This window comes from Anastrepha ludens, chromosome 4, assembly GCF_028408465.1.
Source record: "Anastrepha ludens isolate Willacy chromosome 4, idAnaLude1.1, whole genome shotgun sequence".
Taxonomy (NCBI): Eukaryota; Metazoa; Arthropoda; class Insecta; order Diptera; family Tephritidae; genus Anastrepha; species Anastrepha ludens.
The window spans coordinates 124,703,976-124,729,028 of NC_071500.1; the positions used below are offsets into that span (position 1 = coordinate 124,703,976).

The 25,053-nt window shown below is 36.4% G+C and overlaps 2 protein-coding genes across 3 annotated transcripts in view; both read left to right on the forward strand.

Annotated features, from left to right (window-relative positions):
- The window catches only part of LOC128861041 (dual specificity protein phosphatase Mpk3-like), a 104,724-nt gene extending 88,566 nt beyond the window's left edge, over nucleotides 1–16,158 (forward strand). Inside the window, exon 3 of one of the 2 annotated variants that reach the window (XR_008454327.1) lies at nucleotides 16,084–16,158. The gene's annotated coding sequence lies outside the window, so the exon portion shown is untranslated. The remainder of the gene's footprint in view (nucleotides 1–16,083) is intronic. The other variant, XM_054098921.1, reaches the window with a different exon arrangement.
- Nucleotides 16,057–20,115, forward strand: LOC128861040 (dual specificity protein phosphatase Mpk3). The gene is made up of 4 exons (XM_054098918.1): nucleotides 16,057–16,198; nucleotides 16,295–16,478; nucleotides 17,897–18,032; nucleotides 18,127–20,115. Exons 1-4 carry the CDS (start codon nucleotides 16,152–16,154, stop codon nucleotides 18,651–18,653), a joined length of 894 nt encoding a protein of 297 aa, XP_053954893.1. The 5' UTR covers nucleotides 16,057–16,151; the 3' UTR covers nucleotides 18,654–20,115.
- Nucleotides 20,116–25,053: the final 4,938 nt, after the last annotated feature.

Below are 25,053 nucleotides of genomic sequence, written 5' to 3' on the forward strand. Positions count from 1 at the left end.
TAGCGAGGGACCATTTCTAATGTGCATGCTTTATATGGAAGAAAGTTGTCAGCATTGTAGACAAAAAAAATTGTTAAAAATCAAACGCCATTTTTGAGTGGCTTCAAACTTACATAACATTACTTACTCTACATTTTGAGTTATATAGTTTTTGTTGTAATATATTGTATTGTATATTTTTATAGAGGAAACATTAAAAAAAAATTCAATAAAAAAAATGTAAAACTTGGTAATTCGTCGCGCTGCTATTATTTTGCACACAGATGTATATCCACATTTATCCTTTACCATCAGTTGAAGCCTCTTTCCAATGCCATCACATGACATCCTTACCTCTAATGCTTGTGGAGCCATAATTTTGTCTAATAGTGTTATATGCATCTGTTAACGAGTGCTTTAGAGTTTTCCATGAAATGTGTGTTTTTGCTGCAAGCTTTTGTCTCCAAGCTATTTAGCTCAAGGGATGATGGCGGCCAATATTAAGAGCTTATGGATTTCGACAATTTATTTCTCTGCCAATCTCGTGCACTTTTTCTTTGTACGTCTTTTACTCAGAATCCAAATGATTTGCTGTCCACGGTTGTAAGCCAGCCTCCTGCACCTCTTTCCGAGCGATATATGCACATTGTTTTCACATTTTTGTGTGAATTTTCAAATGCGGCCCAATTACGGAACTTTCAAAAATAAGGCATCATTGCAGTTGTTGCATCCGGTAGAGTAAATATACTACAGCATATCGAAATAAAAATATGTTTAAAATAATTTGAATAAAACACAAAATTATGATTTCCAATTCATCGCTTTGAATTATTTCATCTATTGCAGTAATCGTTTAAATTGCATGAATGCGAAAATTGCCACCGGCGACGATGATGAAGTCTTTATCATTTTATAATAGCCAAAGAGTTTATTTAGTCAAATATCTTTGTGAGCTGTATCATTAACATTCCTATTCAAAATTATAATTCATTTTTTGCAGCGGTGTTGCTATGAGGCTTTTTTTTTAAGTAAGCAAACGTGTATGAGTAAAAAATGTTTAGCTATGACAATCAACACTAAGCAGCACAATAAACTCTGGAATTGTGAGTATTTCCGCTGTCTGTATGAAATTATAGCTTTTATCAGTATTATTTGTGTTAGCGTTTATTGTATAACTTTTTCGCGCGCGCACACACACACGCATCCATATGTGCATGCCGAAAAAATTGTCACGCAACAATACCGCTACCCAGAGCGCACTCTCTTCCCACTGCTTCTCAATTGTTGCATTTAAGTAGGTAGATAACTCATACGCCTCTACGGCCATGCACATTTTGCTCTTACATACATACAAACAAATATTTCTGAATGCCATGCAATTCGTGAAAGAAATTGTAGTAAAATTCAGTTGGACGGACATAAGTTGCGAATTGCACCGAAGCAGGGCATAAAGAAATAGCAGCAGCACACTACAAAAAATGTAGTAGGGAAACAAATTGAATTTGCCAGCACTTGAAAATGTGTGAATGATACAATAACTCTCAGCTCAGCTGCTCAATTATCAGCACGGAAGGGTCATAACGGTGGGAAGTGGGAGTGTGTGGTGATGAGTTGGGGTGTTCAGTTGGCTTCAGTTCAATCCAATTCCGCTTAACAGAGCACAACAGCCTACATATGTGTGTATGTGTATGAATTTATGTATGCGCATACATGTGAGATAATGATAAAGATGGCAGTGCCCCCACTCGTTGTCACGAGCAATCAGCCATATAAAAATATGCATACACACACAAATCAACAAAAATACAATAGATAGACTTTTGTCAAGTCAACCGCTGTCTAGGAGTACAACAGTAGTGCAATATTCAGCGCTTTTTCACTTTTTTCTCATTTTTTTTTCATATTTTTTTTTGTTATTGTACACTTTCGTGTAGTGTGGGTTTCAAGGGTTTTTTGTGCTGCTTGGCGGCGGTGTTCGCTATTTATACTATATTTTTCATTATTATTGTTGTTGTTGCGCTTCCGTAGGTGTTGGTATTTGCTGTTTATGGCACACATTTACATACATATGCGTTTTTGTTGTTTGATTTTTATTCTCTTGTTATTATAATCTGGTTGGCGATGAACTCAAAATCCGGTTTGGTGACTGCGTGTCTCCGAAGCAGCGCAAATTTGCCGCTGCCCCACACACAGGCGCTTGATGTGTTAAAATTACTTCTCTAGCGCTGAATGTTTACTTCTCATTAGCATTCCTACATACATACATACATACACATTTCATATGAGCGTATTTTCATAATATTTTTTTTTTTGTTTGTTTCTTTTCTTTTTGTGTTTTTTGTGTTTTTTGTGTAAGGCAAAAACAATTTGTCATTTGGAATGGCGCTTTTGCGTAGAGCAGAAATATTTGAACATCTCTTTCAAGCTCAACAACTACAGCATATTTTTCACAATTTTTTCTTCTGCTATTTCACTTTCCTATTGATTTTATTAATTAAATTGGTATTCGGTATTTTTTTACCCGGCGTCTTCTTTATTGCCTCCGTTGGTTTGAAGGTCGTTGTGTGAACTCATCAATGAATGACAAAAAAGGAAATGATAAAAGCGCAAATACATATGTATGATCCACAAAAAACAAAAAAGTTTAACACGGCCGCCTTAGATGGGTGTGCTTCTTCGTGGTTTATCGATTGTTAAGTCGAAGGTTGTGAGTTCGATTCCGATGTTTTAAATATAGAAATTTTAATATTGCAGCAGAAACTTTTTCTATCTAATTAGTCATTAAGTACGTAAAAATTGTAAAAAAAAAACATTCGATAGCCTAACATTTCAGTATTCAGGAAGAAGGTTGATTCGGTGGAAAAACCATTTTTTTAAGAATTTATTTAAGGCATAAGGTAGTGTTAGCTTATTCAGGCAATTCGCAGGTAATAATGCATAATTTGAGCAATATTTTTCAAAATTTTGATAGCGAAATGTGTTTCTTTAATTCATCGAGTGCGAGTGAATCATCAAAGCGTCTGAAAAAAAAAAAATTTATTTTGTGGTGTACATCATAACTCCCAATAGAAACGACTGAAACGAAAAAAAGGCAAAATAAATTTTTCTTCTTCTTCTTAACTTCTTACTCCTTGGAGAACCATTGCTTCCTTTACAGATTCTTGCCATCGATCTCGATTTACAGCCTCTTCCCTCGAATATTGCACGCGCATTTTCCTAAGATCAGCTTCCACATCTTCTAGCCACCTTTTCCTCGGGCGCCCCCTTTTTCTTTCTCCATTTGGGCGAAGATCTAGTGGATTTCTCGTTGATCGCTCCCTTGGCATTCTAGCCCCATGTCCCAGCCATCTAAGTTGTTGAGACTTAAGGGGACAGATACCTGTAATCGGCCATATTTCCCCTGATTTTCATTAAAATTATTTAAAATGAAGAAGTCAATATTTTTTTTCAAAATTGGCATACAATTTATTTATACATTAAAATAATATAAACATTTTTTTATTTTAATCATTTAAAATGGCGGATGTATACTCAATTCTTCCAGGAAGGTCGCAGCGGGGCTTCTCAATCGGTGGGCATTGTAGCATCAGCGTCAGTATACCAAAATACAAATATCAATATCAATATCAAATATGAATACCAAAAACCAAAATTTTGTTTGTTTATTAATGTCATAATTTCTATATGAATTAAACAAAAATGGGGGAAAAAATTCGCGAAATAAAATGCTTCAAAAAATTAATTTTGGGGCGAATTTTCCTACTATTTTTGCTTCGAAAAAATTATTTTTTCGAAAAATTTTCGAAAAGTTAAATTCACATAGAAAGTAATATCATAAAAACGATGTGTGCAATATTTCAAGGAGATTGGTCAGTAACTTTTTGAGTTATTGTGTACACCAATTCGAAAAATATAGTTTTGAGAAAAACGCGTCTAAAGTTTGAGTACAACGTAACTATACCTCTCCCAGCGCTCGAACGCAAAGAATAGAGTTGGCGGTTGGCGACCTATAGTATAAAAAATACTTCAATTTACGTGCTAAAATTTTTTTGACATATTCTTAAAGGATTATATTAACATTTTATGAAAAAAAAAATGTTTCTTTTTAATTTTACAGGTATGTATGTATATGTCCCCTTAATGCCTTCGCCATTATGCCTAATGCAATAAGTGCTATAGTTCAAAGCCATATGTAAGCAGTGCTTTATACATTCTTAATTTTTGCTCACGCGATAATATTTTAGATCTGAGCAGATTTATATTTTTCGAGGTCTGCATGAGAAGATTTCTTTTTTTACGATTTTTAAATTTTTCAAGCATTTGGAATTTATTATTTTATATTATCAAAAATGTATCAAAGTTTCAAACTTATTATTATATTTTAAAATTGTAGTTCATAGTAAAGGTTGGTTAAGTTTGAAGGGCCGGTGTTGATTTTGAATAAAGTACAATTTTTTTAGGAAATTATTGTCATTTCTCTTTATTATGATAATACTGGTGTGGCTCAATTATGGCCTGGTATGGCTTAAATAACGGCCAAATAGCCGCCGCGGTCTCGGCGGCACACCTCCATCCAATGGTCCAAATTTCCGATGACGCTGAGGCATAATTGAGGTTCTATACCGTTAATGTGCCGAATTATCTCATCCTTTAGCTCTTGAATTGTTGCTGGCTTATCGACGTACATCTTTTCTTTCAAATAATCCCAAAGCAAAAAGTTCAACGGCGTCGTTGACGTTTAGGTGTGGTTCACATTCAACATCGGCCCTTGAAATTTAACCACCCTGTACAACAAAATCCATATAACACATAATTTCCAACTTTTTGATTCCTCAATTTAATGTAACTCAAAATTCGTGTTGATTTTTGAAAAAAAGAAAATTCCCTGACGGTTTTGTGCATATTCTTCATTAACGAATGCACGAAATGTTTCTTTTTTTGTAGAAAACTTGCGATAGAATGATCAATAAAGGGAGGATTGATAAGGAAAAAAATTATCAAAAATAAGTTTCGATAAAAACTTTTTTTTAATCAACGAGAATCACAAGATTTCTTCTCTACAATTTATATAGCACTGATGTGTTTCGAAAAATTAGAAATTAAGCTTAAAGTGTCAATCTGAGCCAAATACAAGGTGGCACAAAATTAATCATCCAATTTTTTTTGTGAATAACTTTTTAACTAATTAATGATTTTGAGTGAAGGAAATCTTTGTTTTGACCTTTACGCGCTCCGTTGCTTGTCTGTTTCTATACTGCAGCTGTCTAATTCGCAAGTGTCAAATATGATTGACGTACGGCGCCATTTGCAAAAAATTTTTAATCTGCCGATAGGATGATTAATTTTGCGCCACTTTGTATAATGTCTGAACATGTGAAATAAAATATCGAGATGAATCTTTTCGTAAAACCTTTTATCCCCTTATTTGCCGCTCATAGTATTTTTTTTTCTTTCCATGTGTTTCTTGTTTATAAATATTTATTTTTTCTCTTCGAATTAATTTGAGTTGTGTGCGAACGCCTACGACAAATACTGCTGAATCCACGCCAACTACAAAAGTAGTAGTAAAAACTGAGATAACAGCATCTAAGAGTGAATATTTATTGGATATCATAAAAGCTATGCTCGCTGCCAAAATTTAAAAAAACTGTCTACGCACCGTCTGTCAGATGTTGTCAGAGATTTTTTTCTTTACTTTTTATGAGTGACAGCGCAGTAAATAAATAAATATACCACCCAGTAGCAGCGGTACAAGAGATTATTTCTTACTGTGAAGAAATACGAGCATTCCTTTCGCATAGCAAACGAATATATGTATGAACATTTTTATGCATATATACATGCATACATATACATATGTTTGTGTATGTATGAAATGGAAAATTATAAATTTATCTATTAGGATACTTTTAAAAATTACTTTAAATACATTTGTCGAAAATATTGAAAAAATAATAAATGTCTGTCAAATTTTTACTGCTGGAGGTGTCCAAAATTGGAGTGGAACACCGCAAATGTTGAACTAAAAATGTATTTATATTTAATTTATAATTAGAAAGAAGAAAAAAGAGGTATCTAGATGGTAGAGAATATGCGCTTCTTTATCGCAGTAGTTCCACTGTGAATATATTTTAGCTGGATTTTATTAGGTGAGGTTGCACTTGGCTGGTCCTGTAGATCACACTTGAACCAGAAATTGGTTCATAGTGATACCAAATGTTTGTATGGTGAGTTTAAGTAGGCTACTAGTTTTTTGATCTGCCACACTTTCCAAGGTTGAAAATAATGCAGAACCTAAGCAGTTTATTCGTGTTTTGCTAAGTGCAGGGCAGTGGCTGAGTAGGTGTTTTCGATTTTATTAAATTTCACTTGATTTCAAAACTTGCGAACTAGTCCATTTATTTTAAAAGCTTGCCTCAACCACGCTTGATTCGTACGCCTACGATTTCTTTCCATAATTACAAGGGCGTCATCATATTTTTATACAAATATATGTAGTTCATACTACAACAAAAGACATATAACAGAAATTTACACACTTTGCATAAAATTTTTCACAATTGTTCAAAATTTCGTCAAACTTTTAACTTTTTAGCACGAATTTTTATAATTCTTAGTAGCAGTTTAACAAAGTACAAGTTTCAAGTGATTGCAAAATACCGTTAATTTTTTTCGCCGGTGCTTTTGCTTCCATATAAAAAAATTCTCGCGTAAAAGACCTGACATCTCAGCGAAAAAAAAATATTTTAAAATCAACAGTATTTTGCAGTAACTTGAAACTTACACTTTGTTATACTAGAAATCAATGGGGTATAAAACTGCATACACAGAAAAATTCTGCTTAAAAAGTTTTGATTAAATTTTTAAAAATTTTGAAAAACAAGTTTGAAACTTTGCGTTATATGGTTTTTGTTGTCGTGTGAACACTATTTTTATAAAAAAAATAATGGTGAGGTTATAATACAACAAATACAAGGTTGCGGAAAAGTTATAATTTTTGCAAATGGCGTCTTACGTCAATTATATTTGACACTCATGAACTAGACAGCTGCATTATACCAACCGACAAGCAATGGAGGGCATAAAAGTCAAAATCGTTTTTTACTTTTATTGTGTAACAAAGTCAATCAATAACAAAATTGGATGATTAATTTTGCGCCACCTTGCATATGTGCATATAAAATGTAAATGACAGACTTCAATTCAATGAGCAAATGTTACTAAGTGGACCTGTTTCCTGGATATGACCGCTTATACCTAATATAACCCACTGGACTGATATGACATTCATGGGATGTATTTATATGCAAATTGTCATGTGTATGTATGTATGTACATATGCGCAAATTCAATTACACAAATGTGATGATACCCACAAGTCAACCAGTAACGAATGCGTGCTAGTACCATATATCTGTATGTGTGTGTGTGATCTTTGCACTTGAACAATTAGTCATGGCGTAGGCAAAAACAAACGAATAGAGCATGAAAAGTTAAAGAGTCGCATAAGCCTAATACGTACGTACTACTGGGCTATAGATACAAGCATAATTCGATGCCGTTTCCGGTGCATGGATGGTGTAATACTAATTAATATACGAATAAGTATGTACGTAGTGAAAATCAATTAAGTTAAGCGGAAGGTATTGTATGGGTGAAATGTATAGGGTTTTCCAATAGGGCGGTGTGGGGGCAAAATGGAATAAAACAAGTTGTAAGTGAGGTATTAAGGGAATTATCTTTTTATTTATTTTTATTTATTTATTTCTTTTATACAGTCTGTGTCAGAAAAAAGGGCCCGCGATTATTCATTAAGTATAAAAGATATATATTTAAAAAATTTGTACATCAAAGTACGTGCAAAACTACGAGTCGCAATTGCTCAATAAGTCGTGTAGTCTTCATCGTTGTCGAGTATAGACTGGCATTTCATGCTTTGAACCAGCTTTTCTGCGCAGCTCGTCGAATAGATTTTGCGAACTTGACGCACGAGTTGCTTTAAATCATGGACTGGTCTTCCGGCAAGATGCGTTATCACAGTCCCCACACATTTTCAATAGGGTTGGCATCTGGGCAGTGGGAAGGCCAGTCCATTAATGTGACGCCATTTGTTTTTTTGTTGTTTCTCAATGTGTTTTCCTGAGAGCAGTGTGTTTGGAGATGTGGGACGGTAGAATATGTTCGCCTCCTTCAGTCGACGTTCTATGGTGTTTATACTCACATCTATTCCCTTTTAGCAAGAACTGATTGTGCTTGGCGTAGTCACAAAGGCTAGACGATCACTTTATCCTGCTTTTTTGTCGTCACTCGCTTCAAGCCGCGCTCGGAAAAGTCATCAACATTTTTGTACAGTTTATACCGCCGATTCCACATCACAACAAACATTTTAGATTTTTTAATCACTTTTGCAGCCACGGCGTAAGATAATTTCGGTCCTTTCGAATGCCTGGATGAAAATACCGCCTCAAAACGCTTCGTGTAGTTCTCACTCATTTTTGTTTGATTGCGTTTACGGGAAAATTTCGAACAACACTAACCTAAGTTAGCACTGGCGTCGTTGCCCTTGAGTAGTACTATTACGCAGCAAAAAGCTGAATGAAATATGTCTTGAAGTTACAAGAAAAAAACCGGTTATTTTCTTCTGACACAGACTGTAGGTAGGTACAAGTTTGCAGTCGGTCTCTAAACCAAATCACTAATACCGTTGCCGATACATTGTGATACCAAGTTCATCTACTACTCCTTGTTAAACCATTTTGTTTTAAGTACAAACCCATTGATCTAGCAGCCACTTATTTCCCTAGTGGCATGGCGTGCGGAAAAGTAACACAGAAAATGTCTGACAGACTCTTCCTCCTCCTCATTTTCGCAGCTTTTGCATAAGTCGAAATGAGGTACGTTCAATCTTTGAGCTTGTCGATATAGGACACAGAGGCCTAAGATCAAAGCAACTAACATAGAAACGTTTTTCCTTGACCAGTTAAGTAGCGCCTGACATCCCATTTTGAGCAACTTCTTTTTTTAGCATTACATGTCAGACTATCAACCCATTTTTTGTTGGCTGAAGTGGCAATGCTACTTGCACCGCTCAATTTGTAAGTTGAGAGAGGTATACCTACGGTCTCCCTATCAAGAGGGAGTGCCCTCTCTCGCTAATTTGTTTGACTTACAATTTCCTGGTATGTCACTATGCCCTGACACCCATATCAAATGGATGCGAAAATATTTCGCCATCTCGTTAAGAGACGCCCTGCATTTGCGAGCAATAATGGAATTAGTGACAACCCCTCCAAGAGATTTAATCGCCGCTTGGCTACGGGAGTAAATATAGATTTCTCTGAAAGTAGTCAGATTTTTGCCTAACCAGACAGCTCAAACTTCATTAATGGCTAGAAGCTCAGCCTGAAATACGTTACAGTGATTGGGAAGACGAGCCGAAACGCTTACTTTTGGCTTGTTTCACTAGACACCCAATTAATGTGTGCTATGACCACCTGGTTATGTTAACTTTAAGGGCATCGTTCTATCGCAGCTCATTGGCACAGACCTACAATTTCAGAAAATCTCCCCATAAGAAAACGTCTTGCGGAGCTAACTCTCGTGATCTTAAAAACGCCGCCCGTAAAAACCACACTAGAGCCTGATCCACCTTCCAGGCAAAGCAGTAAACATCTCATCGACTATCACGACGATATCCAAGAACAAACGGGACTATCACTACTGAATTGATAGTGTACAGACAGTCATGAAGTGACATTCATCGGGAATGTCATGCCACCTTTCTAAACTCCCGATCCTTAAATGCCGTCATCGCAGTTCAAGAACCATCCATTGCAGACGAAGAGTTTCAGTCGCCTCGTGAGACCCGCGTTCTGGATATTGCAGCTAGTTAAACTCCTACTTATTCAGAATAGATCCTCAACATATATCGTCTGGCATGCGAAGGTATGCCGCACAATACTCATGCGCCCTATTCGCATACGCTCTTAAACCCACTCACCTAATACTCCCTCTTCCTCTGGATCTAACCTGTCGAAACAGCACGTTTCCTGGACCACCTACCGTTAGATAAGTTAGTGGGCTTAACACGTTGAACGCGCCTACAGTCCCTGGGGACCGTCGCTACACTTTTCGTAGGGCCGACAGTATTAAATTTAAAAGATAAATGTAACCTGACTGATCAACTAATCAAACACTTGCAACAAAATGTAACAACTTTTTTGTTAAACTTTTTGGCTTTCTTAGACCTAAATAATCTTGAGTTTTCATCTTAACAACCAGAACAGTATTTCTGAACTTTATGGATGACTCCTTCATTTTCCTGCCAGTCCGGTTACTTCTTGAAAGAGAACTTAGAGAGCGACCGCTTTCTACCGACCGAGGGAATATCGGCGCCGCGCTCAACGTGTTAATGAACTGCGACAACAACAAACGCCGCCCAAAATAACATGGCCACCACAGCTTGTACACATTGATGCGTCCCCATTCGCGAACCCTTTATAAAATTTGGAAAGCGCCAAATTGAAATCAAACAAAAAAATATTATTTCTTTTAATTTCCCCGAATAGATAAACCAATGAGCGCAATTTCTAACCCGCATGTAAAAACACGTCGCTTCATGTGCCTTTTCATATTCATACCCATTGGGTAGATTTGTGCGGGTGGCGCGCACTTCCGGCTCGAGCGGAAGTGAATGCAAAGTTTACAACAATAGCAGTAGCAACAGTAACGTCGTTGCTATGATGCGACTGAAGTTGTGACTGCAAATACGGTGCGGTTATATGTACACACATACATACATAGTATCCATATGTGGGTATAGTTTTAGTGACGCCAACAGCAGATATACAAAATTTTCAATGATAGCCTTGCTATGACGCATTTTCAACGCCAAATAAATGAATGAGAAAATAATAGTAATAATAGAAAGAAGAAAAAAACAACAACAACATATTAAACACAAATTGTAAAAGGCGAAGTAGCAAAACAACTGTGAATTTCACGGTACAACGTGACCGGTAGTTTATGAATGACTGTTAGACGACGTAAGCTGGGCAGTGACTAAATGGCATACCATCTAACTGCCCATCTGACTATCGTGCCAACACGCCAGTCACTTGCCACTTTACAGCTAAAATTACTTTCAATGTGCGAATGAACGAATTAGCGATTATCTAAAAGTTTATTTATACTCACACACACACAGACAGACACGCAAGCACGTACATATACAGTGCTGGACTTAAGTATAGGCACAATCCGCTTTACAAAAAGAACTGCAGTTTTATTTGTATTCAGAAAAACGATATATTTATTTTGTAGGTATATTATAGGTGTAGAGTTTATACATTAAAAAATAGCTATGAAAACTAAATACATTTTCTTTGCAAATATAGTTTAAAAATAAAAAAATTAAAATTAATTCGATATTTTACTGGACAAAAGTATAGGCACAACTACTTAAACGATAACCAAAATGCGTTGAAATTTTAATTTAATATTTTGTTGGTAACCCTTTCTGTTTTATGACGGCCTTAAGTCTATTTGGCATTGAGTGGACAAGTTTTTTTGTTATATTTTCGCCAATATTAAGCCACTCTTCCATTAAAGCTGCTTTTAGCTCAACCTTATTTGAAATTGTGCGTTTTCGAATTCTTCTCTCCAATTCCTCCCACAAATGTTCTATCGGATTTAAGTCTGGTGACTGCGGAGGGTGTGGTAAGACGTGTGAAACGTTATAAGCGAGCCACATCTTGACGTCATGGGCTGTATGCTCCGGGTCGTTGTCATGTTGAAATGTGAACGACCCGGGTAAGTTCAGTTTTTCAGCGCTTTTCTTCACATTTTCCTTTAAGATGTTTAAGTAAACTGTCTTGTCCATAATCTCATTAATGAAAACAAGCTCCCCCACACCCGCAGAAGACATACAGCCCCATACCAACATCCCCCCACCACCATACTTAACCGTTGGCAAAAGATTTCGAGATTCCATTGCAGTGTTACGTTTTCGCCATACCCTTGTGTGTCCATCAGGCCGGAAAATGTTGAACTTGCTTTCATCAGAAAACAATACCTGATCCCAGAAATCGCTTGGCTTATTTTCAAACTCTTTGGCATACTCCAATCGCTTCTTCTGATTGATGACAGATGTCAAGGGCTTTCGTCTAGCCACACGAGAGTTATAACCAGCCTCATGCAACACTCTTTGTACAGTTTTAAAGTGCACATCTTTGCCAATTTCTGCCTTTACCTCTGCAGCAACCTGTGAAGATGTAATTTTTGGATCACGTTTCACTTTTCGTATGACCTGAGCACGTTCTCTCTCTGTTAATTTGCGCGGACGACCACAGCGACTTGCATTTTCAAAGTTTGTTTCACCTTTGAAGCGATTTACAATGGTCCGTATGGTAAAACGACTACGATCCATTAATTCACCGATCTCTGCAAACGATTTTCCTTGGCTATGCAAGTGTAAAATGATTTTACGCTCCGATACTGTTGTTTCAGTTTTTTTTGGGCTCATTATAAAGAGTTTACAAACAAAATAATTATTTACAAAAATGTTATCAACTTTTCGCTTGTTTGAATCAATAAAAAATAATAACGGTACACATAGGAATATGCTGAATATAAAAGTGTTGCCAGATAATTGAAACAGATACTGAAACAGACGCGCACCAAAAATTATGCAAGTAGTTGTGCCTATACTTTTGTCCAGTAAAATATCGGATTAATTTAAATTTTTTTATTTTTGAACTTTATTTCCAAAGAAAATGTATTTAGTTTTCATATCTATTTTTTAATGTATAAACTCTAAACCTATAATATACCTACAAAATAAATATATCGTTTTTCTGAATACAAATAAAACTGCAGTTCTTTTTATAAAGCGGATTGTGCCTATACTTAAGTCCAGCACTGTATGTACATACATGTGTTGGCACTTGATCATGGGTATGAATGAATGAGTAGCGTGTTTACTTACGGCTCAAAGAAAACGCGTTATTTGCACGCTTTATTATCAAAAACAATGCCCGGCCAAGGAATAACTTAGTCTCACTATTGTTCGCAATGCCATTTGCGCTAATTTGGCGTCGAGTTTCATTTTGTTTGTGTGTTTGTACATAAGCAAGTTGTGTATTTGACGTGATTTCATTCAAATTCGTTTTTCGTTTCTGAAATTAGCTAAAAAAAACAGTTGGTGCACAAGCGCATCCAAACAAGCCAAACAAAAATCGAGCACAAACCTGAGATGCACATCTACGTATACATACATACATATATATATACATATACATACATACATATATACATATACACATACACATAAATACAATATAATGCTACTATGTACAATTTACGCGTCTGACGTGACGTTTGCGCCACTGCCGGTTCCACTTAAATACATGCAAATGATGTCAGCATAAAGCGCTCAATGGCGGACTAGCGCAGGCTCGCAGCTGCTGTGTTCTGTGTTTTTGCTCAATTGAGCTTAGTTGTTTTTTCTGCGGAATTTCTTGAGTTTGTATGTAGGTGTGGTGCACCCAGTTGGCATGTGAACAAAATTCGAGCTCATTTTCACTTTTACCTAATCAATAAAAAAAAGGTGAAAGTAAAGTTTGGCGGCATCACCTTTTAATTTTTTTTTTAACTTATTACTGTAATCGGACATTTCTTGTATGGCGGTTTTAAAAATGAACTTAAGAGTTCCTTTCGACGATTCCAATCGGTGAAATTTCACCGCTCCAAATGATCAATAGGCTTTACGTTCCCCGGCAGTCGTTGCCGAAATGACGCGAATTTACATACCAAGGACTGTCACCTCAGCAGTATGACAAAAAATTTTAGGAAAGACGTTATAGTGTTATAACAACAACAACAAATACGCAGCCGGACAAGTTCATATGAAAGAAATTTGAAGCAGAAGTTCGCGAATAGGTGGCGCTAAATTAATCATCCTATTTGAGGATTTCAAATTTTTCCAAATGGCGTCCGACGTCACTTCTGAACTAGACAGCTGCGCGCTGCGACCAAAAAGATTCGTTGTGCAAAGCCTGCTGAGGTATCTTACATTTTAAGGATTTTTAAGAAGTTATTCAAAAACAAAATTGGATGATTAATTTTGCTCCACACAAGCACAGTTTGAGAATGCTGGAGCATCTACTAATAGTAGGTAAGTTAACCTTGAAACCTGGCTACAGAACATCACATTGACCTCGGCAAGCACTCGATGAACGAAAAACACCGAACTTTGTGAAGCTCTCGAAATCGAGCATACAAAATCTCACAAGAATTCGAAACTATTGACTATATGGCAGACCTTTTCGAAGCACTGCATAACGATTTCTGTAAGAGCTGTAGAGTTCATTTAGCACTTAGTGAGCGAATTCCTTGCACTTCCAAAGAACGGTAACTGCTTTTTTCCATATATTCTGTTTCTGCATTTTCAATAAATCTGTTTACAGCAGACAACTTTGAAATTCCGACAATTTAAGTAATTTAAACTATTGCCTGCTTCTTCAGTAACGCAACAATCTTGATTTAGTCTTATCTGTATTTTGCAAATATTCCCAAAATGATTGTAGATCTTGTAAGGAGTGCAACAGAATGCAATGACATAATTTTTAAAAACTTTGTCTGCTTGTTTTTCTGTTTTTTTTTTTTCTTTTTTACTGCGCTCGGGAGCATAGGACCTCGATAAGACTCTTCCATCGTACACGGTTGTGGGCTGTTGTTTTTGTGCCGTCCTCCCATGTAATGTCGACATCTGGTAGTTCGCGCAACATCCATCTTCTCCAAGTATTATTTCAGTCCAGTGCCATTCTCGTAATGCTATCTGGTAGTTTTCTAAGCGTGTGACCTGCCCATGGCTACGTATTGCATTTGATTTACCATAGGAGGGGTTCCTCATTCGTTAATTTCCATAGTGCGTCGTTGGTGATGGTGTTCGCCCAGAATATTCTACAAATGATACGGAGGCATTTGTTGACGAAAGGTTGCAGCCTCTGTGTGATGGAGTTAGAGACCAGCCATTTTTATTCAGGTTGATCCTCCAAAGCATTCGTCTTGGCGATGTTGACCTCCAATCCGACAGTGCATGCCAGCGTGAGTAGTCTGTCCGCCTTCGCTTGCATGTCAATGAGTGTGAGAGAGAAGGCAGTTGCCATCGGCGAAGTCAAGGTTCTCAAGATGTCTAGTGAAACTCCATACCTCTGTTGTGCACGGTCAATTGGCACGTCGTTTTGAACGATGGCGAAGGGAGGGGTCGGCAGTGGGCAATCTTGCCTTACGCCTGCGTTAGAGGGGAATGAGTTGATGTTGTTACAGCAGCAGCATGAATATTCCCCATACATATAAGGGGTATACTGCTGAAGTCACAGTCCTTGGTCGGATATAAATCGTGTGAAGCACTCCCAGTTCGGAGTTCTAATAAAGGGCTGTGAGGAGCCGGGACGGATTATCTTAGCGGGAACTCTCTGTCTACACAACGTCAGCCATATTGAGCCGCGGTTGATTGTATCGAATGCCTTCTTAAAGCCAGAGAATAGCATCTAAAGCCAATTTCTAACAACTCTCTTGCTTCATCCCCTGCATGCTGCTAATTACAGACAACCAAATGGATACACTCTGCATCACTATTTTGCTTCATAATGCTACACTTAATTGCTGGCTGGGTATTCATTTACATATTAACTTACATACAAACTGTTGTCAGTAGTACCAGATGTGGGTATTAGTTTCGTTAGTGAGTGTTTGGTTATTCGTTTGGCGGAAATGCAAACATGAAAACTCGAAAGGTCCGTGGGTTGAAAATTAACACACGCAATGACGTCAACTCATTTTATCCATTTTGTTAATTAAATCTCATAATACTTTTTAGATACACAAAAGATTAGTCCTAATGGCCATTTACAATGCCTATTTATTACACATTTGAAGAATACTAAGTTATGCGTCTATTTGCCGATATTCGGATTTATGTAATTATTCACACCGTGAAATTGCGGTAATACCCGTGTAATATTAGCCAAATTACAACTAAACTTTCTGAGATAATTCTTAACATATTTTGACTTACGTTTCATTATTTCACTTTTATTCCAGATGGTTTTTCTAGTTTTCGTCAAACTTTCCCCGAGTGGTGTGAGGATGATAGCGCACAAAACAAAGAAATGGAATCTAGTCACAGCACACAGGCGGACCAATTAATGGGACTCAGGTGCGTTTTCGCGCATATTCCAATCAAATTACCTTACCATTTATTTGCAACGGAAATATTATTATTATTTTTTCTATTTCATTTTCATTTACCAAGATCTCTGCGAATATCGACGCCACATTCAGATTCTGCCTGCAGTAGTTCCGCTGAATCTTCCGATTGTGAGAGCACCACACATCACAATATCAATGAGGCACCTGTGGAGATCATTCCAGGCTTATTTCTGGGCAATGAATCGCATAGTTGCGATTCACGCGCATTGCAAAAATACAATATAAAGGTAAGGTCGCCATGAAAGAGCGTCTTAGAAACAAAAACCATCTGCCAATTAGAGGCTCTACATTTGTAAGAAAACGCACGTCAGTAGGCCGCACACTATGAATTAGGAGAGAGGCTCGTCCGCTTAAGCATGGACCACCGATACAAGATCGCGTAAGAGGGAGAGAATAGAAAACAATTTATTGTTTGGCAGTGATGTCACTGTCTCGACGCCATGTTTTTTTTCTTTTCTTTTTCTTTCTGCCAAGAGCTATGAATTATACGACGCAGCTAAACTGAAGAAAACTGCAGTGCTAGTGAACGCATAAATGAATAATTTTATAGTATGCAAAATCGTTTAAAATGGAAGAGAACAGTGGTTTTAAATAGGTGCGAATGTTGTTTGAAAAATCCGTGCAAAGTCACAGAGAGATGGCACTACTGGCGTGTATCGAGGTTATGTTTAGTTAGTGGCATCTCTTGGCAGAACACGCACCAAGTCTCAGCCAGATCGGTCCATTTCTTTGTGTTTGGTATTCGTTTGAAACAAGGTAGTCGAGTGATTTTCTTTTTCCATCACGACAACGCACCAACTCCCGCCTTAGTAGTTATGGTCGCAAAATTAATGGAAATGGGGTTTCCAACTCGTTTCACATCCAACCTATTATCCATATTTATTAATTAAGGGAGACTTGGCTCCCCCGTATCCCTCGGACTTCAATTTGTTCCCCGATTTGAAGAAATGGCTGGCGGCAAAAATATTTTATTCAAACGAGGAGCTGATTGCAGAAACTAATGGCATTTTTCAGACTTGGACAAATCCTATTATTCGGAAGGGATCAGTAAACTAGAACAGCGTTGAACGAAGTTTATACGCCTAAAAGCATACTATCTCGAAAAATAGAAAAGGTTTACCGCAAACAACCAAGTAGATGTTTATTTTTGCACTAAATTTTCAACCGAACCTCGTATTTGTGCTGAATTATACTTCACTTTAGGCGAAAACGAAGACAAACAAAGCCGACGTTCCCACGATAGCCGGTTCTAGGCTGCAGGAACGATCCGTATTCATATCCAGTCAAGGACTGTCACTCCAGCAATATTCCTCGTAAATGTATGGCGAATCTTTATGTTACTACAACAACAACAAACACATTCGACGCTAAAATGTAAACATCAAAATAGTGACGTCACGTACTTTTTTCCCAGCTGTGATCTTGACAGCTGCTGTATACAAACAGACAAGAATTGGAGCGCGTAAAGATCAAAATAAATGTTATCATCATTGAAATTATTATTTTTTATTTAATAAAAAAGTTTTTCAAAAATAAAATAGGATGACTAATTTTGCGTCAGTTTGTACTACTACATATAAACAACTTCTACACGAAAACAATAGCCAAAGTTTTACATTATTCCCATTTACTTTTTCCCTTTCAGTATGTTTTAAACGTCACACCGGATCTTCCCAATGTCTTCGAGTCTTCAGGCGATATACAGTATTTACAAATTCCTATCACTGATCACTATTCCCAAGATCTGGCCATGCATTTTCCAGATGCTATACGATTCATAGGTAAGTGGCTGGCACCCTTAAAGTGCTCAGTTTTTTTTTGTCTTATTCTTAAACGTGAAAATCTGTTCTTATTTGCCGATTTTTTCACTTGCAGAGGAGGCGCGCTCCAAGAACTCGGCCGTGCTGGTGCACTGCCTGGCTGGTGTGTCCCGCTCTGTCACAGTGACGCTCGCCTATCTGATGCAGACGCGCACACTCAGTCTCAATGACGCATTCACGTTGGTGCGCGATCGCAAACCGGACGTAGCACCTAATTTCCATTTCATGGAACAATTGCATTCATTCGAGCGCAAATTGCGTCCGGCCGGTGGCGATAGCAGCAATAGTGGCGACAATGAGTGCACTGCCATGGATGAGAGTGGTGGCGGTGGTGGTGGCAGCGGTGGTAACGGCGTGCCCTCTTGTACCTCCAACACAAGTTTAGGCAACACTTTGATGGCCGGACGTTGTGGCGGCGATATGGGTTCGAAATTTACATGCAATTGCATCGCAACGGATTGCAAGTGCATGCAAACTGGCGGTTATATGGCGCAACTGGCGAAAGCGGCAACCGGTGTGTCCCCCGATTCGGGTATTGAATTCGATCGATGGACGCCCTCAAGCGATACGGGACTTAAATGAGATCAACTTGTGGGAAAAAGTTTCGTGTTGCCGCCGAGTATTGTGGAGCCGCCAGTGGCACACAACGCCGACAATGTGTCACCAGCTTCGACTACCTCCTCGTCGACATCGACGACAACAACGGCCGAGGCAGTTTCGGTGGTCGAAGTGGTACCCAACGCCGATGAACGATAAGAAGTGTGTGTTGAGTGGAAAGGGCGGGGCGTGGAAACGTGGAGCGGACGGTTTAATAAAAAGTTGGCGTTGTGTGAATTGCAGGCACGCGAAACTTTTTTCCTACAGGTCTGGTGGTGGCGAAAATTGCAACTGCAACTGCAAAGGTGTAGCACAAATATTTAGAAAGAATGCGGCATAAAATATCACAAAAGCAGCAACAAAAAGAAATTTTAATTATAAGGCCAAAATAAGCGTATCATTTGAACAAGCTGTGACAGAATTTGTTGATTGCTAACAGAAATTGTTTTATAAAACAAAAATAGACTAAATAATAAATTTGTATCTTTTTGTAATTAAATTTTAAAATTATTTGCTTCCTTCTTACAATCCGTATGACTTTTTCCAATTTAAGAATCATGGATTGTTTTAACCCTTATGCGATAGAGAAAATAGAGTTAGTTAAGGCTATTTTACGTTCAGGAGTATATATATGTATGTATTTATAAAATACTTAGGTAATACACACAAATAAAAATAACGAAAAATAATACAAATTTATTAAGCATAAATATTGCAACAAATGAAGAAGAATATGTAAAAAAACCGAATGAAACAACTCTGTACCAAAAGCAAAACAAACAAACAAAATTACATACATACTCACATATGTAAAATCTTTTTTAATGAAATGAACTGTAACAAATCCCACAACCTAACATATTGTAAGCCAACCAATTGTACATGGATTATTCTAAGTTAATATATGTATGGATGTATGCAAAAGCAAGCTCTTAACTCTAGTTATTATTAGCAATTAGATACACGAAGTACTACATAAACATATATACATACATATACACGCCTACGTACATATTACCGTAAAACATAAACAAACAATGTTTTAAGTCGAGGCACAAAATACGTATACATACATACATGCATACCAATATTCCCACACAAACATGTACCCACACACAAGCATCACATACCAATATTCATAGCAAACAATTATAACTGTACAAGTATATTAAGTAAATTACATATTTACATATTGTGAAGTGTAATTTTTGTTTTCAGTAAGCAATTCAAAATTAACGCAATGAAGTCAAGGCACAAGAAAATACTAAACCATAGATTTAGTTCAAACTGTAAGCAATGAAGTGAACTAATTACTTATTAATTAATGCATAAAAATTCAAGTAAACCATTTATAATAAGTACTGTTGAGTAATAAAAGTTCTTTTTGAAAGAAAATGCAAACTATTTGCCAAACTAATGTAAAATAAATTTGTTTAATTTTATTTCATATGAGTTGTTCTTATTTTTTCTTACTTTTTTTTTATATATTTAAAATTTTCAGGTCTTGTTTTACTATAGGTCTGTTCATGTAAAAATTATCCAGTAACCTAATTCCCGAGAATTCGCTCTCAAAGAGAAAAATATCAAAAGAAAAGTACATGAACGCAAAACCAGTAACAATTTGGAAGTTTTACAAACAGCTGATTAAATTGTTGACGGGAAAACTCACAAAAATCATTTTTTTCAGTTGAGTCACCTCGTAATAAATTAAAAAAAATAAAGCAAATAAAATACAAAATAGCGAGCTTAGCATCATGATGATTTTATTTTGTCCACAATAATTTTTTCATTGCACCATCACTGTCAGATGAAAGGCACTGTCCATTCTCAATCACAGCTCTCTTCATTGTTCCGTTGCCTCCGTATATGTATGCATGTGTGTGTATGTGCATATTTCGAAATTAGTGAATAACCAAGTCGTGCAAGCATAAATTACAAAGGATACCTTCATTGCTTCCGATTTGTATATCGGCAGCAACGGCTGTTGGAGACTGTGGTTCAGAAGTACCTCATAACTCTATATCGTTGGCCGATTCCTATTTAATATATGGCTTCAAATAAACTTTATGGATTTCGTGTAATTTTAATATTTACTTATTGTATATTTTCCATTTTAATCACAATTTTTTTTTTAATTTAGATCTTTCACTCAATTCGTAAATTTTAATTTTCGTTTAGTTTTACTTTGTGATCAGCTGTTTTTCTCACTTGCAAATTCTTACAAGTAGAAATTTATCGAGTAAAACCATGCAACTTCCCCTCAAAATGAAATATCATTTTGCGCTCTCACTTTCCCCTACTTTGCAGGTTTTTCGGCTGCGTGAACACCAAAACAACTGTTACAAATTATTTGCTGCATGAACAGACGTTATATGCAATTAATTTTCGTGCAAAGAGTGCGTCAACTTATCCATTTTGTAGTAGGAAAAATTCTTCTTATTGGCTTTCATGGATTTTCTATGGAATTAAATGCTATATTAGGCTCATTACTTTCATATATATATGTACATATATATAATTGGCACGTACGCCCTTTTTGGGTATTTGGCCGAGATCCTCCTCCTATTTGTGGTGTTCGTCTTGATGTTGTTCCACAAATGGAGGGACCTATAGTTTCAAGCCGACTCCGAGCGGCAGATATTTTTTATGAGGAGCTTTTTCGTGGCAGAAATACACTCGGAGGTTTGCCATTGCCTGCCGAGGGGCGACCGCTATTAAAAAACTGTTTTTTTTAATTTTGGTGTTTCACAGAGATTCGAACCAACGTTCTCTCTGTGAATTCCGAATGGTAATCACGCACCAACTCATTCTGCTACGGCGACCGCTATCATTACTCTCATGCTGCTATAAATTTGGCTAGCACTCATTGTATTCTGCAAAGGTTTATGGTAGTCTAGGTAGAAAATCCGTGTGAAAGTTAAATCTAGCTTAGTTCAGTGCTATAACTCCCTCGATTGGCCAGATTGGTCTGAAGCTTTGACACATAATTACAAAAGCGTCAGCCTTTGTCAAGTATGTCGCCGAGAGGCGGTTTGAGCACTAGAATCAACATCAGTTACTGTGCTGGGTGTGGTAGATGAAGTTATCTATACTCAAGTGTGATAGATTACAAGGTTTGGCCATCCGAAGCAAAATTGTGAAAGTAACTTCGGCTGCTACGCCATCTTGGACTCGGTTGCAGAATTTCGCACGCTCATTCCACACGTATTCTTACGCCCGTTCAATAAGTTCGTTATTTAGATGGCAACGAAGTAACATTTGTAATGGCTATGTTGACTTTTTTCGTATATCATCAACACAGTCTCCATTTTGTTGTAACAAAACCGCTGTTATAGCGCAAGTGACGTAACAAATCAGCTGATTTGGTTATTGGTTATTGGACATGTTAGTGTTGCAGTTTTTGCATTTTTCATCAATTTTTGCATCGTAGGCGTCGATTTTCTTCTACTGCAAAGATTTATGTAAATATGCCATTCAGCGGGAAAACTAAGGTATTTTTCATTTAAAATGGAGCGACCCACCTGTAGAACTTCCCCCGAAAAGCCTTCCAAGATTTATTAGAGGTAAACTCCTGCGTGAACAGATGTAACTAAAATTTGTTTATCGACTTCGGTATTTCCCATTTATATAAATGCGTAAAACTAAATATTATTTAAATTTTTGTTTGCTTTTGGGTAATAAATTAATAAAAAATAAATAATTATTCTTCACCTCTTACCAGCAAAATTTTCCTGTTGATGATTGAATGATAAAGCAATAAAAAATAAATTAATTATTCTTCACCTCTTATTAAAAAAGATTAATTAATAAAAAATATAATAAATAAATTATTCTTCATCTCTTTTTAAAAAAGTTGCTGTTGTGGCTGAAAAATGATAAATTAATTATTCCTTAACTCTTATTAAAAAATTTAATATTATTGATAAATCAATCAAAAATAAATTAATTATTCTATTAAATTTTTATTTTTTTTTTGGTGCGGCTGAAAAATGATAAATCAGTAAAAAATTAATTAATTATTCTCCATCTCCTATTAAAAAAAGTTTGTTGTGGCCGAAAAATGATAAATTAATAACAATAAATAAGTAAATCTCATCCCTTAATAAAAAAAAACATATTTTGCGACTAAAGGATGATAAATTAATAAAAACAATTTAATTATTCCTCATCTAAATATTGGCACAAAATTTGTGTTACCCCTTTTAATTAATTTTCAATTACCAATAGGGTGATTGATTTTGTGCCACCTTGTATTAGGTTAGGTACATACCGGTGTGTGTCTGGAGGGTACAGAGGCTAACAAGATGTTTAATGATGAGAAAAAATCAATATGGTACCATAAACTAAAGTTTACTCTGCAATTCGATTCTGGCCCTGCTCTCTCATTTAATTTCGCAGTTGTAAAATTTTTTTTTTTTTTTTTTTTTTTTTTTTTAATATATGGAAAATAACAATAAATTATTATTTTACAATAAAAGGAGCACTAGCTGCCAGGGCTTACGGCTCACTATTCTAATAAGAATATTTTTACTACAAAAGTTAAGCTATTAGAAAGTTAATTTTCTGGAAACGATTATTAGGCACTATCAACATAAGAATTAAAGAAATTAAGTTATGTGAAAGGTAAATTCATAGGATATACATAGATGTTTAAGTAAAGAGACTTATGGTTTAAATCAATTTTCTCAAATTATATTCAAAAATTAGAAATACACTTCTTGTGAAAATTGTATTGGAAATTTATAAGAAAGCAATTTACAATTTAGCGAAAATGGCTTGGGGCATGATGGAATGATATTTATTACATTTAAATTTTTGACGTGATAACGTCTTATAATTCGATGTAGCCGACTGCACGCACCAAAAAATGCGGCGTTATCTTGCTCATGCGTCGTTATCTTGCTTGAACTGCAAGCGAGAGCGCGGAACGAACGACAGAGAGGCCCAATCGGCCCCCGCGTTCGGCAATGTTCGACATCTGGCTCTCTCCTACTTGAGTGAGCATATATATGTATGTATATGCGCATATGTAGGTATATAAATTCACATACTTGTATTTGCATATGCCTTCTTCCTGTGTGCATGGTAATGAACCATTTCTCTGTTGAGAATAGGACGATGATGGGAAAAATAGGAAATGAAAAGGGGTGTTTCGAGTGTAATGTGTCTTGAAAAAGTCAAATCGATGATGGTGCCTCTTAGTGTTGTTGACCTATTAACGTCTCATGCACAATCGAAATTGAACATATCTTTCATGAATTTGATAAATGTTTCGTCATTTTTCACGTTTGTGTAAATGTAACTTGATCAATTCCATTGCGATTCCATTTACCTCCTTCTCTATATCCATACAAAATATCTATCAAACAAACAAAATTAAAATTTTCTTTTGAAAAATGCAACGATTCCATCAGTATTTTCTCATGACGTTGTCACGTTAAACTATCGTCAGTAAACCGACTTCACAGACAACCTCTTTTTTTTACACTTAATTTTGAACTGTCCTCATATAAAAGTGCGTACACTCACCAAGCTCATGCTGAAAATTTATTCTTTTTCTCGCATACCTTAATTTCGTGAACGCCAAGTGATATGACCCTGGCTGGTTTTTTTCTGTTCCCACGGTTTAAATTATCACTCCAAGAAAACGTTTTAAGTCAATTGAGTGCATATGTGAGTATTGTATCCTCATCTAGCAAAACGCTAAAGGTTGCTACTACAAAATGTGTTAAATGATGCTCTTTCCATCATCAGTGCCACCACTCAGAGATTCTATAAACCTCGAAATGCTCTGCCTCCAGCCTAGCTGCATTACTCTCAGTTGCCTTCCCTATTGGGATACCCTCTGCGGTTCATGCGATTAAAGAGATGAACTATTTTCTATCACTGATTTGCTAAGCGTAACTTGGCCGAACCGAAAAGGACTTGAAGGTTTGTACTTTGCTTTGCAAGGCAACTCAATCAGCAATTTTGCTTAATATCTTTGGGACCCTGTCCCTGTATAGTGTTGATAATGAAGCATTTAGTGAGCTCTTTAGGTGATTTACGGCATTCAATTATTGTTTTCGATTTATTAATAGTTTGCGTCCAGTGCTTTTTTAACCCTGCCTTTTAAGAGAGAAGTTATGATTTTGGTATGAGTTCAATAATTATGAAAATAAAAAAATACGAAATAAATATTTCTACAGTAGAAATGACACATGGCTATGTTCAGAAACGCATTATAATGCGCAGTACTTGCAGCGCTAGCAGCACTGTCAATGTGACAATTCATGCAACTGATAGATTTGTTGAAAAATTGCAAATAGATTTGTTGCATTTATGAACGCGCTGTGCAGTAAAATGGAATTGTTACTAAGTTTGGTCATGGACGATGTATGGGAGG